The sequence below is a fragment of the Hyperoodon ampullatus genome (genome assembly GCF_949752795.1).
Source record: "Hyperoodon ampullatus genome assembly, chromosome: 1".
NCBI lineage: Eukaryota > Metazoa > Chordata > Mammalia > Artiodactyla > Ziphiidae > Hyperoodon > Hyperoodon ampullatus.
Genome location: NC_136914.1, coordinates 194,321,587 through 194,339,367, shown reverse-complemented (window position 1 = coordinate 194,339,367; position 17,781 = coordinate 194,321,587). Strand labels below are relative to the sequence as shown.

Sequence of the window (17,781 nt, the reverse complement as noted above, 5' to 3'; positions counted from 1 at the left end):
TCTATATTTCCGGGATAGTATGCTGTGTCATGGACCTGTTTTCCAACCCTTTACTCTCTTCTATTCCCAGTCTAGCTCCTGGGAAGCTGTCACACTGGAAATATCCAACACACAAATTTAAATTAGGATGCTAATGGAAGACAAGGCTTAGTGGCTACTCCTCCCATCAGGAATTCATATTGAATAGAAAGTGTTTCAAATGAAAGAAATAACCAACAATGGTAGAATTTTAGACATAGTCTGATGAGGAAGTTATTTTTAGGCTGGGGAATCTCTTTTGCAACTTTAAAGTATACTATATAAGCTCTTGCTTGCATTAACTACTTATAAGGCTGTCTTTGTGTCAAAATAGTTACCAGTCTTAATTCCAAGTGGTATGGCAGTTTACAAGTTAAAATGCTGGGAAACACCCATAACCGATAATGCCGCTTGACTCTTCAATTGGTACTCATTTGTGCCCATGCCCTGTGGAAGATAGCCTGGGACACAGTCTACAGCTGTCACTCTCCTTTTAATTGGAAGAAAAGTTAAAAGAAGATTATTTAATATTTTAAGTGTGAGTGACACAGCAGAAGACTGCTCAGAGGAACTTAGATAAACTTCTAGCTCTTTGGATTTTTCCCTTATAAATATAAAAAAATCATAGCCCAAGGTTTAAAAAAAAAGCACTAAAAAGGCACATGAAATTGCATAAATGCAACTAACTGAAAACGTCAAAATGACAAGCTATGTAGACTAATCTTTGAGCCAATATCTACCCAAGATTAGGTAATAATTCTGTGCTAAATATACCTGTTGAAATCTACTTTTCAGCAGGGTAATGTGGCTATGTTACTCCTTTGGTACACATAGGCAATAACATTTCTTGTAATATTCCAATACTCAGTGTAAACTGACTCTGGGATGTCACTAGTCACTCGAATCTTTTGTCCTGCTCTGTGACAGGAAAAAATACTCACCTTCTGGTGAATTAGTGAAGAATAAACAATTCTTATTTTTATGGTATTTTGAAGTATTACAATTTATGCATTAGGATTCTTTTTATATTCTTAGACCAGACACAGAAATCATTTCCTTTTACTCTATGGGTCTGTCTTGGGTCTCTTTATTTTAAGAAGACTACAGCCAAACCTTCCCTCTAAGTTTGAAAGTTGCAAGTAATCATGTCACAAAAGCAGATACTCAAAATATATGAGCATTTAAATGTACAGTCTAGAGCTGTAACCTAAAAAAAAAAGCTCAGTCAATCTGATATATATTAAAGTACCTAACTTTACTGTGCTGTGCTGAAACCATGGTAGGCTGTGGACAGGACAGGCCCAGAGATGAACTTCATCCTGCTCCATTAATTTGTCTAAAACCAGCCTGACTGCTACCCCAGTTTCAATGGGCCTCCATGCATTTTGGTTCCCTAAGGATCATTAAACATCTCTCGCCTTTGGACATATTTTCTGCTTTTCAAGACTACACTTTTTGTTACATTTCCTAATTTTTCAGTTGTTTCTATTTGACTTTCATAAAATCTAGAAAATGTGTCAGTGGTTTGAGTAGTTTACTCTTAAGGACACTCCTTTCCTTGTCCTCACTGTAGTTCTTTCTCACCAGTGCTCTGCTAGTGACCCTGGAGGATGTTATCTACAAAATGATGTCCAACAAGTTCCGAGTACTTTGGATCTGTGAGAGGCATTTAATCTCCATGCTATATTTATAATATAATGAGAAGTTGACGAGGGGTATCTTTTCCCCATATTATGAACAGGTTTAAGTACTTTTTGAGGGAGTATGATATGAATTTTACTTTTAACATTTCCTGATTATGCTAGAACAATTCACAAGACATTTGACTTATTTGTTAAATTATTTACTATATATTGATTATAGTCAGCATAAATGTTTTCATAGCTGGCTTACCCTTGCGATGCTTATCATCTGTTGCTCTGAGTCTCTTTGAATAATGATTTTTTTTGCAGCTACAGAAATAACGAATGGGTACTGACAGAAGGAAAACCTGCTCAACAAGTGAAAACAGAAAAAGCAAAATGGTGTATTTTTAGCAAAATTATACTAAGGGAATCTAAGGTACCCCTTCTAACGATATTAAACATTACTTTTGTATTGTGTTTTACCATTCACAGAATGACTTTATGTGCATCACTTCTTTGAATCCCCACAGCCCTGCGAAGTATGCTTCATTATTAGATGTGCAGTGCCTTTATTCTCTAGAGGAAGCTGCACCTAATGTTCTGAAATATGTGCTAACGGCTTATATTGTTTGTACAAATAATTTCAGTTTAGATAGTCACTTGTATATCATTACCTGGGAAAAATATGGGCAACAGCAGAACCAGGAGGCAGAAGTGTTGATGAAGGATTTAGGACAGAAAATTCATGTGCAGAAATTAACATAAGAATCGATTACTATATGGATATTTTCTGATGCGTGAGCTTCAGAAATGGGAAATGTAGCAATAACTATGGTAGGAAAAGTAGTAAATTTAAGAGCAATAAAATAAAAGTTAGAAAAAGGTGTGTTGCTTTAGCACTGTATTTAATGATGTAGTAAGATGAAATGGTATGTATTTGTAAAAATACAACATTTGATCAAAAGTTATGAAAATAACTTCTTTCCTGGGTCAGAGCTCATTCTATGTTATATAAAAGAGCCACAAACCACACAGAGAAATGCACTTAGAGAGAACTAGTATCGTAGCAATGACACTTCAGGAGTTAGACTCCCACCAGAAGTGGCTGTAATGCATCCATCAGTTACAGTTGGAATGCACTGAGGACAGTCAAGCAGTGCATCTGTGACCACTGTGCAATGTAGGGATGACGAGGAAAAAGGAAATAGCCCTAGTGTGAACTGAAAATGAAATGGCTTTTCCCTTGGGATGAAACTGTTAGAAAGCAGTAAGAAAACTGTTCAGGATTAATGTGTAATAATTTTGAATCACTAAGTGCTAACTAGAAATTTGGAAATAAAAAGAAGTGCAGGGCTTCCCTGGTGGCGCAGTGGTTGAGAGTCCGCCTGCCGATGCAGGGGACACGGGTTCGTGCCCCGGTCCGGGAGGATCCCACATGCCACGGAGCGGCTGGGCCCGTGGGCCATGGCCACTGAGCCTGTGCGTCCGGAGCCTGTGCTCCGCGACGGGAGAGGCCGCAGCGGTGAGAGGCCCGCATACCGCAAAAAAAAAAAAAAAAAAAAAAAAAAGTGCAATGAATTTAGTAGGATAATGTTGGTCTTATGTACTTTAGAACGGTGCGTCTCAGCCTTTCCCCAGTCACGGCACGTAGACAAACCATACTATGTGTATGACACACTGAGATAAACAGATGAGGCTGCCCATGGCCAGACATGTGACTTGCCCTGGGGCTCTGGTCCCCCTCTAGGTCCAGGGTGGCTTCCCAAGGGCTGAAGGGATCATAGAATCAAACCTCTGTTAACTCATTTTTGGTACAACAACGCTATGGCACAGTGTTTAGAGGAGCTCTGCATTTTTAAAAGCTGTCACTGAAATATGCAAAATAACTCTTGGAACTGTATTGTGGTTTTGTCTACAACATTACAATTACATTAAAGTGTAAAATAAACTTTGTCAAGAAAATATCCATCAGACTGACCAAGGTCCCCAGAAACGGAATTCTTAGTTCAGGTGTGGACAGAGATACGTCCAGAAAGCTAGTCTATGTTTTAGGCCAATTCTGGTAGAAAGGGTCACTGGGAGCCTGAACCAATTTATGAAGTAACCTGGGATTTTAGATTACTTTAGATTACTTATATCCACATCCTATTTCTTAGTCAGTCTCCTTTAGAATAATGCATTCTGCAGGATATCTTGTGGTCTGGGAATAAATTAAGTCTGGGATAATCTTGCTGGTTTAATCCAAAATGTAAGTGTGAATATAAGGTGCAGGGTAATAAAGAATTCGGCCAAGTGTTTCCAAAATCTATTATACTACTGTAATAAATCATTTCTAGTAAAGCCATTTCTCTGTAACATCCATTCTTTTAATACTGTGTATAAAGGACAAACACTTCATCCACAGAAAAAGGGAGAAAAAGAGTGAATGTATGTGTGTATGTGCACACACATGTGATCACTGTGTTAGATCAGGCAGCGGCACACTATGGCCCATGGGACAAATACAGCCTACAACCTAGGCTTGTGAATAAAGCTTTTGGGACACAGACACACCCCTTCAATTACATATTTTCTAAGGCTGTTTTTCGTGCTATAATGGTAGACCAGAGACTGTATAGCCCAAAGAGCCAGAAACATTTATAATCCTGTACTTTGCAGAAAAAGTTTGTTGACCTCTGTGCTAGGTGACGGCACATAGAATAAGATATAAGAAACTGCATACTAAGATAGAACTTTTCCCTTCTTAAAAAGATGCTACTAATCGAGCCAAAACCATATTAACATAACTATAAATTCAAAATGTAATAGAAAAAGAAAATGCTTTAAGAAATATAATGATATTTCAAGGCTGGATATCTAAACTACATTTATAAGTTTATATGCAAAGGTATGTGTATATTTAAATTTATTTACACAAACTTAAAAGCCAGTCATTATTTTGAATAGCATTTTATTTAGGTGAGTAATCAGATGGGCTTTTGATCATACCTGTGAGAATTTCCAAAGCTCTGCCAGGTGTGGTATTCCTCCATGAGATCAATATGATCCAATGTAGAATTATAGAAATCAGTATAAGGAATAAGGGGAGGATGAACCAAATTGTTTGCAGTATCTGTAAAGATAAATTCTAACATAATGATCTTTCCTAACTGTACATGATTCATTCTAATAAGAAGAACATTTTAATGCCCACCAGAAAGCTTTATCTAGAAATTCCTACTTTAAGCAATTGTAGCGTCAAACGAAAAGGTAGTTTTAAAATTGTGGTCAAAATGAAGCCAATAATTTCTTGCTTTAAAAAAAAAAACTTGAATCGTGGGGATTATAATAGTATAGTAAAGGGAGTACGCAGATGGCCAGCTACGCATCCTATTTCCCCATCAGGGTGTTCTAGGGGGCCGCAGGAATGAATGGAAGTTCTTGTATTCTTAGGAATCGCTATGTAGCAGGTCGTATGCAGTTGAGAGCCATAAAACAGAATATTGTCCAATAAAATGCATAAAGCTTTTTCATGCTTATACATTAATTGTGAAATCCATTAGCAAAATAGAAAATAAATCACTACAACTTTTCTCCTCAAAGGAATGGTTTAAGATGTAAGAATGCCTCTATAGTATTTTGAGATCTTTATGGAAATGTCCTTATATTTAACAAAAGAAAAGTAAAGATGATTGAATAATAAAACCTACTAAGTAAAGCCAACACTTTAGATGCTGATGGGATCCACCAGGAACACTTTGATATAGGTGGAAATTCTTCAGGCTTTGCAGGAAACAGGCGTAAAGAAATAAACTGCAGCAATCTCTCTACCAATTGTTTGAACCTCTTCTGGGATAATCTGGTAAAGATTTTGAAATAATTCCAATCAAAATTCACATTTTCTACTTTGGCAATATATTTGTTAGAGATCAAAGTTCATCCTTTATACATAAAATTTTAGACTATTCCCCCCAATTCTATTTCTTAAATTGCCAAAAATTTGAAAAGATGCAAAATCTTACCTCGAATATCATTTCTTAAATAAGAAATAAACACCAAAATTACTATAAAGTTAGCATTAAACATTTCACTTTTAAGGCTTTTAGTATTCAGTCAATCCTCATTCGCAGACTTTGTATTTGCAAATTCACCCATTCCCTACAATTTAATTCTAATCCCCAAATCAATAATTGTGGTGCTTTCGTGGTCATTTCATGGCTGTGCAAAGAGTGGCAAAAAATGGGAGTTGCTTATGCCGAGGCTGAACAAGGCCACGCTCTGCCTTCTTGTTTTAGCTCTCATACTGCAAACAAGTGTCCTTTTTGCAGTCTACTTAGGGTCATGTTTTTCAAATTCTTGTGCTTTTTGTTAGCGATTCTGCTGTTTTAAAACGGCCCTTAACTATAGTGCTAAAGTTCTGTCTAGTGTTCCTAAGTAAAGAAGGATGTGATGTGCCTTATGGAGAAGGTACTTATGTCAGATAAAATTTGCTGAGACATGAGTTATGGTGCTGTTGGCCGTGAGTTCAATGTTAATAAAACAAAAATTTATATCAAATAGGTGTCTTTAAATAGAAATACAGATAAAGCAAAGTTATGTACTGATTGGTTGATAAAAATGTTGTGACCAAAGGCTCGCAGGAAGCTAACCCTGTATTTCACTGTTCACCAATTCAGTGTTCCCAGTAGCTTTATAGAACATAACTATTGTTAATAATAAGAATTGACCATATTTTAAATTAATTTTGGGAATATTTAGCTTCTTTAACTTTTATTAGTCATGGGGAAAAGTAATTGTTAATGTAAGTATTTTTCTGTGCAAAAAAAGTACTGTACTTTTATAAATTGATATTGATGGCTAATATGTTTTACAATGATTTTTTAGGTAAGGAAAAGGCATTGTGTAAATAATGGTAAAATTTATTGATAGGAAATAAAAAGACACAAATTAAAATAGTAATGTATGAGCAAATCCAGTCACCATCTTTGAGATATATGAAAAATCAATGATAGGAATGTGCTGTATAAAATGCAAAAGCAGTGGACAGAAATCTCAACAACAGCTGGCACAAGCAAAATGATTACTTACATACAAAACAGATCTTTAATGTATCCTCTATGTAGTACTAAAGAATATGCTTATGATTGGCTTCTGAAGCACTGTGAATTATAAGTATCATTTCTCAAGACCTGAAAACATTTAATATATTTTCTTATAAAGTTACTAACAAACTTAAAACGTTAAGATTATAAAAGTTCTTAATATCATAGAATAATTTACTTTTTAAACCAGTGAACTAGGAAATGATGGTCAGCTTCCACTAAGGTAGCTATCTGTCGTAGCAAGTGAGCATAGATGACATATGTAGATGTGTTATTAAATTGAGGATTCTGAAAAAGATATTAAAGATAATTGCGTTAAAATTTTGTTAACATGTAAAAGGAAAGACACTATGCTTAATGAGCTAAGTGGCAAATTCAGAAAACTAAATTTGAGATTATGAAATACTAGGTGAAATCCTTGAAAACAAGAATCTATTTGTTTAATTATTTAATTAACAGAGACTTGGATTTCCACTATGGTCCAGTGGCTTTGGAATTAAGACAGATCTGGGTCTGAGGGCTAATTCTACCACTTACTACTATATGCCCTTAGGAATGTTCCTTAAACTTTGATTCTCAACTTCCTCAACTGAAAAATGGGAATGATAGTATCTATCTTGGAGGTTGTTTTGAGTATTAAAAAAAACTGTATGTAAAGCACGTAGCTCACTGCCTGGTATAAATGGTGGCAATTACTACTATCCAACTAAACAAAAACCTGGTTCTTCCTTGATTAAAAAAGGGGGAGAGAGAATGCTAGAAACATAAAAGCTGGTAATGAAACTTTTGCCATTGTGAAATGAGTTATTTGCATATTTCACAAAGAACAAGGGGAGAACCATATAATAGCTTCAGAGAACTTTTAAGCGTTAGAGTAGAGCTTGTAAACCAAGCAAAACCTCTAGTTATATTTCCAAAATCTAAAACTCCATCACAGTGTACATTTCAGAGCTCCATGGGAAAAATGAGTACTATTGAACAATAAACGAAAATTGTAAAAAATAAAAGAGCACCATGTGTTTTTCAAAATTGACTTATGGTCAGGATGGTTCAAAATGAGGGAGTGACCCCAGATGATAAACTCATCAAGTGATAGCTCATAAGAACAAGATGTCATGAGCAGAGCTTACTGCTGACCAATACACTCACTTAAAAATTTGAGCTTCATGTTGTCACTTTCTAGCTTTTACTATTCTACAGGTATATTTCCTCTTTTTTCTAGTTTTGTCTTTCTCCTCTTACCTCTTTACTTCCCTTCCTCTCCTTACATCCCTCAATTACCTCTTATCTATTTCCCCTTTTTTGTTTCCTCTCTCCTCCTTCTTCTACCCCATCTTCCATATTTCCTTTTATTGGACATAATATTGAACTAAACATCCTATCTTATTTAATATAATTTTTTCTTATCTTTAAATGAGATAATCATTTATATGAACACCTTTGGTAAATTGTAAAGAATAATACAAACATAGTATGCTAGCTATGGGAATAACATACTTCTCAAAAAATTATAAAAACTAAAATTGTTTTTCATTTGTTTGGACCTTATTTTTTTTTTGTATCAATGAATCTGTATCTCTCAAGAGGAAAAAGTTAATCATATTTGCTTTAGCAAATATAAACAACCACTTTGATTTTTCCATTAGAATTCTAGTTTAAACATTTATTGAAAATACACAGAAAAGTTAGAAACCCACTAACTGGGAAATAAAAGAAAGTTTTGGAGTCCCTTAAAAAACTGGTTACAAGAAAGGAAGTTGACTGGAGGAGGAAAAGTGCTCCCATTCTGTTTGTTCCAGAATCCCACAGCAGGAAGGCAAGTTAAAATATTAATCCTGGAGATAATTTAGCCTTCCACTGTTTATTTGTTATAGCTTTAATTCTCTGGTTACAAGTAATTATAATCTAAAAAAGCATAAAAAATGTTGCTCAAAATAATACTTAGTATTTGATATCATTTCACTTACACATGCATAGATTGAGATATGAATTACACACTTCAACTATGTTTTTGCTTTCTTACCTGTAAGAGTATAAAATATGCTCTAAGATCATCTTTTGTTCGTGGACTGAAACAGAAATAATTGTAATTGATTAGAGATGAATGTTTAATCTTATAGTATCTAATAAAAAATTATCAATGTTTCTGTGAGAATTGACTTGATAAAAGCCAAAAACTAGACTTAAACCTGAAAACATAAATCATTGCCCAAAGTGTACTAGATGATCTTTACAAGATATAAAGCCACATCATCTGAAATATAAGTATATAACATATGTATTACATTTTGAAATTGATATATATACACATGTATATATATAATTTTTAAATTAGTAGTAATATTTCTCTGTGGAAGAATTATCTTGACTGAATAATGATTTAAATTATTTAGGTTTAAATAAAATCTAAACTATTTCTTTCTATACTATTCTACATAATTGTCAGATTATTTTCTCAATAGGACTACTGTTTTGTTTTAGAAATTATATTTGAAAACATTTTAAAAAGCTCAAAGCAATTCATAAATATTAAAATTCCTGGTGATAGGAGAGTCCGTTTTTTTCTGTTTTCCTCATTTTATAGCTGTACCATGAAAACTTCCATTTTCCTGTTCTATGCACTAGTATTTTAGTACAGTATACAGTTCTGGGTACAGAAATTGTAGTTAAGATCACAGGCTCTCTCTCTCTCTTTTTTTTTTTTTTGCGGTACGTGGGCCTCTCACTGCTGTGGCCTCTCCCGTTGTGGAGCACAGGCTCCGGACGCGCAGGCTCAGCGGCCATGGCTCACGGGCCCAGCCACTCTGCGGCATGTGGGATGTTCCTGGACCGGGGCACGAACCTGTGTCCCCCGCATCGGCAGGTGGACTCTCAACCCCTGCGCCACCAGGGAAGCCCCATAGGCTCTTTTGCCAGACAGCCTGGGTTCTAATTCTGACTCAGGCACTTACTGTGTTAACTTGGGCAATTTATTTCTCTGTAAATTAGTTTCCTCAAGTGTGAAATGAAACTAATCATATTATCTATTTCACAGGATTGTAGTGAAGATTCAATGAGAAATACATGCAAAATCGTTTGAAAGGTGCCTAGCCCATAGTAAACAGTCAATAAACTGCAGATCTTGTTGTCATTATTATAAATCCAAAATAAAACAAGATTTTGGGGGTAAAGACCACATGATCCTTTGATAAGTAAGTTGCATCAAATTATTTTAATCTGTTTCTGGAACACATTTGAGGAGCAGGGGTTAGAAAGCTGTGTGAGCATGCTTGGAGGGGATTGAGGTCCCAGCAGTTTTGGACCACTGGACTTCCCCACTCTCCTAAGTGTTCATTTTACATTCCAAATTTTCCCCTTCATTTTCAATGAAGCATTATGTATTTAACCAGAAACATAAAATTCAAGGAAAATGCAAAAGTATTACTAGAATGATAAACTAGGAAAATACTGTTAAGTTAAAAATCACATGAAAAATACAGTATGATTACAATTGTTTTAAAAAGATGACTAGAAAAAAATTGCAAAACGTTACATTTTTACTTTTTTATACTACCTTGACTTTTCTCAATTTTCTATAAAAACCACAAGTTTCTTTGAAAATTGGAACAATGTTATTAAAATAGATAGGGTACATTTAACATTATATTTAAGAACTCTAGTTTGGTATTTTCAAATTGGGCTAAATATAAACATTTAAATTATAATTTAATGGTATTATTTGGCTTTAATAGAAGCTATCATTTAAATTATGTTAAGTAACACCAATTTAAATCATACGTGCTTTTAAAAGTATATTTTTGTGTTCTGCGTATTCACAGTTCAAAACATTATCAATTACACTGTCCATCATTCCTTATATAACAATTCAATATTTAGTTCCAGGAAAAAATATTTCAGTAGCTAAATTTACTTTCCTTATTTTAGAAATGAGAAAAATTTTGCTCTGCTACCAGAAAGCCCAAGGCTAAATTTAACGCCCATATTATTTCATTCTAGGTGACTGATTTAACTACCCATCCTATTTTTGTAAAGCACATATATCTGTACATGACAGATCTTATATACAATTTTAAAGAATTCACAGATCCTCTGAAGCTCACCTGTGGACCGTCCTGAGAAGTCATAAGTCTCAAGTTAAAAAGCTTTGTTATAAATGGTTTATAATTTCATTCTGATCTATGTTTTTATTGTAGCAACTAAAATCTTTTCTGAGAGTAAAACACATACATATATATTAAAGATGGATGAGCTGTGTATATTAACCATCTATACTGATAAGCCAAATATTAGTTTCAGTTACCCTTTCCATTCTCGTAACAGGCTGTTAATGATTCCCTTTAATACTGTCTTCTGAATGTCTTGGGGCTGTAGGCAAAAGAAAATCATGAAATAATTAGGATTAGCTATTTAGGTGACTTTTATATGTTAATTATATTTACAGATCTGTTTCAATAGTTAAAACTAGACTTGATGACCAAGGACTACCACTTAACAGTAGTCTCAATTTCACATCTGAGAGATTATAATGAGAATGCTCCCTGGGATGTGCACTGTACAACCTGCACAAACATACATGGTGGCTGTTTGATGACTACCATCAGTTTTATATAACAGTGAAAACAGAAAAAGAAAAACAATTTCACTTTCTCTGGATTGACAGGATAAAATCATGAACATAAATCTAAGAATAGCATGTTTAACAATATAAAATGACTGCATACATTTTGGACATATTTAGTCCTACCAATACCATGTTATAATTAGCACTTAAGCCCACAATTCATTATTAAGTACAACCAAATTATGTTCAATAAAAAAAATAACAAGATAAAGATTTTTTGTTATAGGATCTGAAAAAGGTACTAAATAACATTTTTTATAGTTTAATAATTCAAATACTAAAAAAACTTAATTACTACCAAACATGTCCCATAAGAATGAATGAAAACACATCTAGATGGTGCTTTTAGCTTATAAGAAGTAATGACTAAAACCTTCATTAACTAGAAGCTCCAAACAGTCATTAAAATTTCTCTGTCATGTTGTTATATGAAAGGGGCAAACGTCAAGAAAACAAGCGTATATCATGGATTTATTTTAAAAAAACACAATCATCACTTCTAAGACATGTCTGTCAGCACTCATTCAGCCTAGCACCTTTCTTAATATACTTATTTAATACATCATTCCTTTCTCCTCCTCTGCTTGCAGTGACCCTTCACACCCAGAAGGCAAACAGCACCCCAGAGCAATGGAAGCCTGCAGGAGAAAAATCACACAAATGTGCTGACTAGACACACTGAGTTTATGTCACAAATCTCAAAAGGACACTCAACACCACTGACAGTCTTTCAACATTTCCCTAGTTCATCTACTTCCCTGGTCTCCATGACAACTATTTCAAAGCTTTTTCTCATTCCTCAAACCTCCAACACCTCCTTCCCATCATCACTCTCAGCTTTGATCTTGCCACACACTTTAGAGAGAAAACAGATGCACCCAAATGAGAACAGATTCATCTTGCCACTATTATTCTAATCATTTACCTGCACTACAATTGACCAAGCCCAACCCCCTCACTTGAGCCCTATGCTCCATCCTCTCTCACCTTGTCAAGGACCTGGTTATTCAGTTTTCTTCTATCTCCCCCATATCATCCATTTCTTCCACACTACTAGGTCGTTCCCATCAGTAGAACACTACATCCTAATACCATCTGCACGGATGTGTCTCTGCATTTTCACTCTGCTCCATCCTGGTCTATGCCCTAAGAGGCTGACTACTAAGGACTCCATCAACCAGACTCCTTTGCCTTTTTTTGCCTTCTGGTTGGATTCAGCCATAGGGAACACTGACAGAAGAGGGAAGAGAGGAAAGTTGGGGTATTTATTCCCTCAATGCCCTCCCTGCAAGGTCACCATGGGCTGGCTATGCCCCTCATCTCCTGTAAGGCAGCCCTCTCCCCGACAGCTCATCTCCAGATTCACTCTACTGTACTACTCCTGAGGGCCTCCCTTGTTCTGCTAACACTTTTGTAAACAGTCCTCTCCAGGTTACCAGTTAGAGTGTGTCATCTGTTTCCTGCCAGGACCCTGGCTAATATATTGCTCATGCTAAAAACCTTTCATTTGGACCCATGTACTCTTTCAGCTAACCCTTCATTTCTCTGCTTCCCTTCACAGCAAAACTCTCCAAGAGCTGTCCGTATTCACTATCTCTACTTACTCTCCTCTCATGGTCCCTTCAACCCATTCCAAGTAGGCTTTGTTTCCACAACTTCACAGAAACGGCTCTTATTAGTCAGTCATCAATTATTCACCTTATCGAAGACAGTGCTCAATTCTCTGTCCAAATCTTACTAAATCTCTCAGCAGCATTTGACAAGATTATTACCTCCTTGAAACACCTTTTTTCTCTCTGCTGATGGCTGAGCCCTATCCATCTAATTAAATGGCAATACCATCCACTCAGTTTCCTTCTTCCCTCAAGTCCCACATCCAATCTACAGAAGTATGTTTAGCTCTGTTCCATAATATACTCAGAGTCTGAATATGTCTCACTAGTTCCACTGCCAAAACCCTAGTCCAAACACTGACCCTCGTTTAGGTTTCGGCAATGCCTTCCTAACTCCTTTCTCTTGCCCCACTATAGATCATCCTCCACATAACATCCAGAGAGATCTTTCTAAACTATAAATCAGGTCCGTCATCCCTTTGTTCCCAGCTTAAAATCTTTCAAGGACTTTCAATTATAATTACAATGAAATTCAAACTCACATGGCCATAGAGAGCCCCCAGAGCAGGAGAATCAACATATCCTGGAGCTTGTTAGAAACACAAATTTTGGGGCTCTATCCTAGACCTACTGAATACTGAGAAGCCTTTTCTGTGATTCTGATACATGCTAAAATTTGAGAACCACGGATCTACAGATTCAATGTAATTCCAATACAACCAAATAATTTACCTCCTTTTGCTGAGTCAGTAAAGCATGATTTTTATCTTAGCAAGCCTTTCTAAATAAGGACTGAACGTAAAAGTATTTTCTGCTGAATTGTCATTTAATTAGAAAAATATAAGAATAAAATAATCTAACTCTCTGAGAATTTCAACTAAATTTACCAAAAATTATATCAGAGTTTCTCATGTAATTATGTTACAAGGTGAGTTTTACAATATTTGTCTGGCTGCTTTTAAAATACAGAAGAGTCAAACAATTATGCTATTTGCATGTGTTCATAAATAATACTTACAGTATTAAGTAAGGCATCATATACAGCATTCACAAATTTAGCATTAATCCCAGAGTCTTCGATAGTATTAAACGAGGCAGAGGCATCTTTCTGCAAATTCAATTAAAGAACCAAGTGTATATAACATTTTAAGAACTAATCTAAGTAATATCTGTACCATAACTATTCCTACATAATTTCTAATATTCCTAGTATGATGATAAAAAAGGACTGTGAGGGCAAAATTGCTAAAAATAAAAATAAATATATAAGGGTTATTTTAATTACTTTCTTTTTTAAAACTGAAAGAATGGAGTCAAACATTAGTACAAATAAAAACAATCTTTAAGATATCACTTAAGTAATATTTATTTGTGATACATACAATTTCAGAATTAATACCTATTTATGTTTGCTTAAACAGCTGCTTAAGCCAATACTGGGTAGAAAAAGAGGTTAATTTATAGTATCTTTCTTTGGAAAATTTAAACTAAAAGTGAAAAATGTGCTTTATGTATTATTACCTTAAATGCAGCATTTAGTTCTGGGAAAGAATCAAACATTGTGAGATAAAAATCATGTACTGTTTTCCAATCTCCTGATGACTTAGCTTTTTCTACATCTTCCCTAAAATAAAAACATTTATTAGCCATAACAGATAAAAATGTTATTCAGATTAACATTAAAATAACATTAACATTAAAATAGCATTAATTCTTTATAGATAAATGTCACCCAACATGCAACTTGAAATAATGAAGCTGAATACAGAAATATGTTCCAGTTAATGTAAAGGTAGCTTATGAATTTATAATTCTTAATTGGATTAAGATATTAATCCAGCTTCAACTTCCCCATTTATTTATTTATTTATTTATTTATTTATTTTTATTTATTTATTTTTTTAGTTAGGAGTATTTTATTTTATTTATTATCATTATTTTTTTTTGCGGTACGCAGGCCTCTTACGGTGGGGCCTCTCCCGTTGCGGAGCACAGGCTCCGGACGCGCAGGCTCAGCGGCCATGGCTCACGGGCTCAGCCGCTCCGCGGCATGTGGGATCTTCCCAGTTCGGGGCACGAACCCGTGCCCCCTGCATTGGCAGGTGGATTCTCAACCACTGCGCCACCAGGGAAGCCCTCCCATTTGCTTTTTAAAAAGTTAATTTTTGACATGCTCCTTACAATGATCACTCTTCCTTTCCTTCACTTCATAGCGAAATTTCTTGACAGATTTTGTTTACATTCTGTCCCTACTTTCTCATTCCCACTTAGTCCTTCAAGTCTCCATTTGGGTTTTTTAGTAGTTTTTACTACTAACATGGCTTTTATGATTTATATGTCACATAGTAGATGAAATCTCATTTTTTAAAAAGGACACGTTCTATTATTTTATTACCACCTTTACCTCCTCTGGACTGTTTTTCTTTATTTTAATTAATTAATTAATTTATTTTTGGCTGTGTTGGGTCTTCGTTGCTGCACATGGGCTTTCTCTAGTTGTGGTGAGCAGGGGCTACTCTTCGTTGTGGTGTGCGGGCTTCTCACTGTGGTGGCTTCTCTTGTTGTGGAGCATGGGCTCTAGAAGCATGGGGTTCAGTAGTTGTGGCATGTGGCCTCAGTAGTTGTGGCTCATGGGCTCTAAAGCCCAGGCTCAGTAGCTGTGGCACACGGGCTTAGTTGCTCCACGGCATGTGGGGTCTTCCCGGACCAGGGCTCAAACCCGTGTCCCCTGCATTGGCAGGCAGATTCTTAACCACTGTGCCACCAGGGAAGTCTCTCTTGCCTGTTTTGACTCATTTTCTCTTATTTAGTGTCTTTTGCTGCAACATTATCTATCCCTTACTGGTTAATTATATGTTTGTTTTCACCTTCAACTTGAGACATCTAGTCTTCTGTGTCTTCACTCTTGGCTAATACCTTATAATGAGCCACAAGTTCAATTAATTTCTCACACAAAAATATTAAATTATGTAAAGTGCTGACATGCAGATGACTATGTGTCTACATGTAACAATGAGTCGAAACTTACAGAAAGTCTTTCATAGTTTTGGGCTGAACGGGAAGGATGGGTTCTGGAAGAACTGGGGGCTTCATTTCAGATGACAAAGCATCTGTTGAGATGCGCTGTTTCTGTCTAACATCAAGGCAAATTGGTGGTAGGTCTCTCACTGTGAAGGATAAAAAAGCTTTCAATGTAATTAATCATAAATTTTTTCCAAATTATAAAATGCCAGGCTAACTCAACATGAACAGAAAACAATGGATTAGTTTGTATTGCATTCCCTTGGGATCATATAACAGAAAAACCCAGCACACTGAAGGGCACTTACTGGAGGGTCTGTTGCCACCTACCCAACTTCACCCATAGCAGATAAATTAGGCTGTATCTGATATTAAAAGTAATCTATTGATACAATACAGAGTTTTTCTTTCATCGCCTCCCTTCCCATAAATTTTCTTTCAGGGATTATTTCAGTGAGACTAGATGTTTTTAGTGTTTATTAGCTTTTGAATACACTTGCCCCTTGAATGATGTGGAGTTTGGGCACTGATCCCCCACGTAACTTTACAGTTGGCCCTCCACATCTGCGGTTCAGCATCTGTGGATTCAACCAAACACAGATGCTGTAGTACTATACTATGTATTTATTGAAATTTATTGAAAAAATCAGCACATTAAGTGGATCCACCCAATTCAAAGCCATGTTGTTCAACGGTCAATTGTGTATGTAAATCATTTATTTACATCCTCTGCAATTCTTTATTGGAGTTTTAGCATTTTATCATCAATTTGCACGAACATTTTATGTATTTTTCTTTTTTCCCAAGTATCCGCCAGTTCATCGTTTGCCTTTTTGCTGCATTTTATAACCTTATAATTGTAAAATAAAACAAACACAGAAAAATCTCACAAAACAAATGTATGGCTTAATGAATTACTATAAGGCAAACACCTCTGAAACCACTAACCAGTCAAGGAATAGTGCTACCAACCCCTTCTTTTTCTGCCTATTCTAATTTTAATTTCTCTCAGTTTCTTTTTATCTCTTTCCTCATTTCTTTTTAAAATTTTAAATCCTTCCTTCTTCTCCTCTTCTACTTCTCTTAAGGCATTATCTGTTACATTTGTTTGCTTTTGTGTTCCTTCTAGTTTATTTCTAAAATTTTTAAAAAATCTAATTATTTCCTTTATTGTCACCTCATTTTTCATTGTTTGCAATTCTGATTTATGGCATTCTTTCAAGTGCCATATCATTTTCTTAATGAACTTTAGCTCATTTTGAAATAGTATTTTATCTATTTTTGTGGGCATGTGTTTCTGATGTGCTCCCATTGTTCAAGTGGCTGTTATTCTGTTTCTTATTCTTTTTTATTACAATTTTGTAATTAAAAATTATAGAATTTGACCTTGTTTCTTTTCTGTAGCCAATTTTATTTGAAATTAATCTTCCCAAACTTTCAGAAGGAGGTGTAGCTCCCCCTTTTTTTGTTTTTATGTAGAACTCAAATACATGGTAGCTTCTTTCTTGGATTTCCAGGCCCTGTTTCCCTCCTCCACTTTTATCCAGGTGATCTCTGTCTTTAATCTTTATTGTCCCAGTGCTGCTCAACTTTGATTCTGATCTCAGAATGCACCCCCCCCCCCCCCCGCCCCACTGCCTGGAAGGGATCCCTAGTTTGGAGAATTCACAGGGGTTACCTGCTCCCTTCAGATCTCAGCATGGGCCCTCTGCATTCACCTGCTCTTGGCAAAACCCCTCCCAGTTTCAGCTTTTGTTCTCAAACTGGGCTCCTGAGCTTTCCAATGAATACCTGTTGCTTCT

At 35.5% G+C, this 17,781-nt stretch overlaps 1 protein-coding gene across 2 annotated transcripts in view; it reads right to left on the bottom strand.

Annotated features, from left to right (window-relative positions):
• The window catches only part of HECTD2 (HECT domain E3 ubiquitin protein ligase 2), a gene marked incomplete at both ends in the record, with an annotated part of 78,962 nt that overhangs the window by 22,464 nt on the left and 38,717 nt on the right, over window positions 1–17,781 (bottom strand). Inside the window, 9 exons of one of the 2 annotated variants that reach the window (XM_079715666.1) lie at window positions 1,912–2,011; window positions 4,632–4,755; window positions 5,333–5,481; window positions 6,903–7,012; window positions 8,748–8,793; window positions 11,025–11,089; window positions 13,977–14,066; window positions 14,480–14,582; window positions 15,987–16,125. In XM_079715666.1, the coding sequence (XP_079571792.1) occupies window positions 1,912–2,011; window positions 4,632–4,755; window positions 5,333–5,481; window positions 6,903–7,012; window positions 8,748–8,793; window positions 11,025–11,089; window positions 13,977–14,066; window positions 14,480–14,582; window positions 15,987–16,125 (926 nt within the window). The remainder of the gene's footprint in view (window positions 1–1,911; window positions 2,012–4,631; window positions 4,756–5,332; window positions 5,482–6,902; window positions 7,013–8,747; window positions 8,794–11,024; window positions 11,090–13,976; window positions 14,067–14,479; window positions 14,583–15,986; window positions 16,126–17,781) is intronic. The other variant, XM_079715667.1, reaches the window with a different exon arrangement.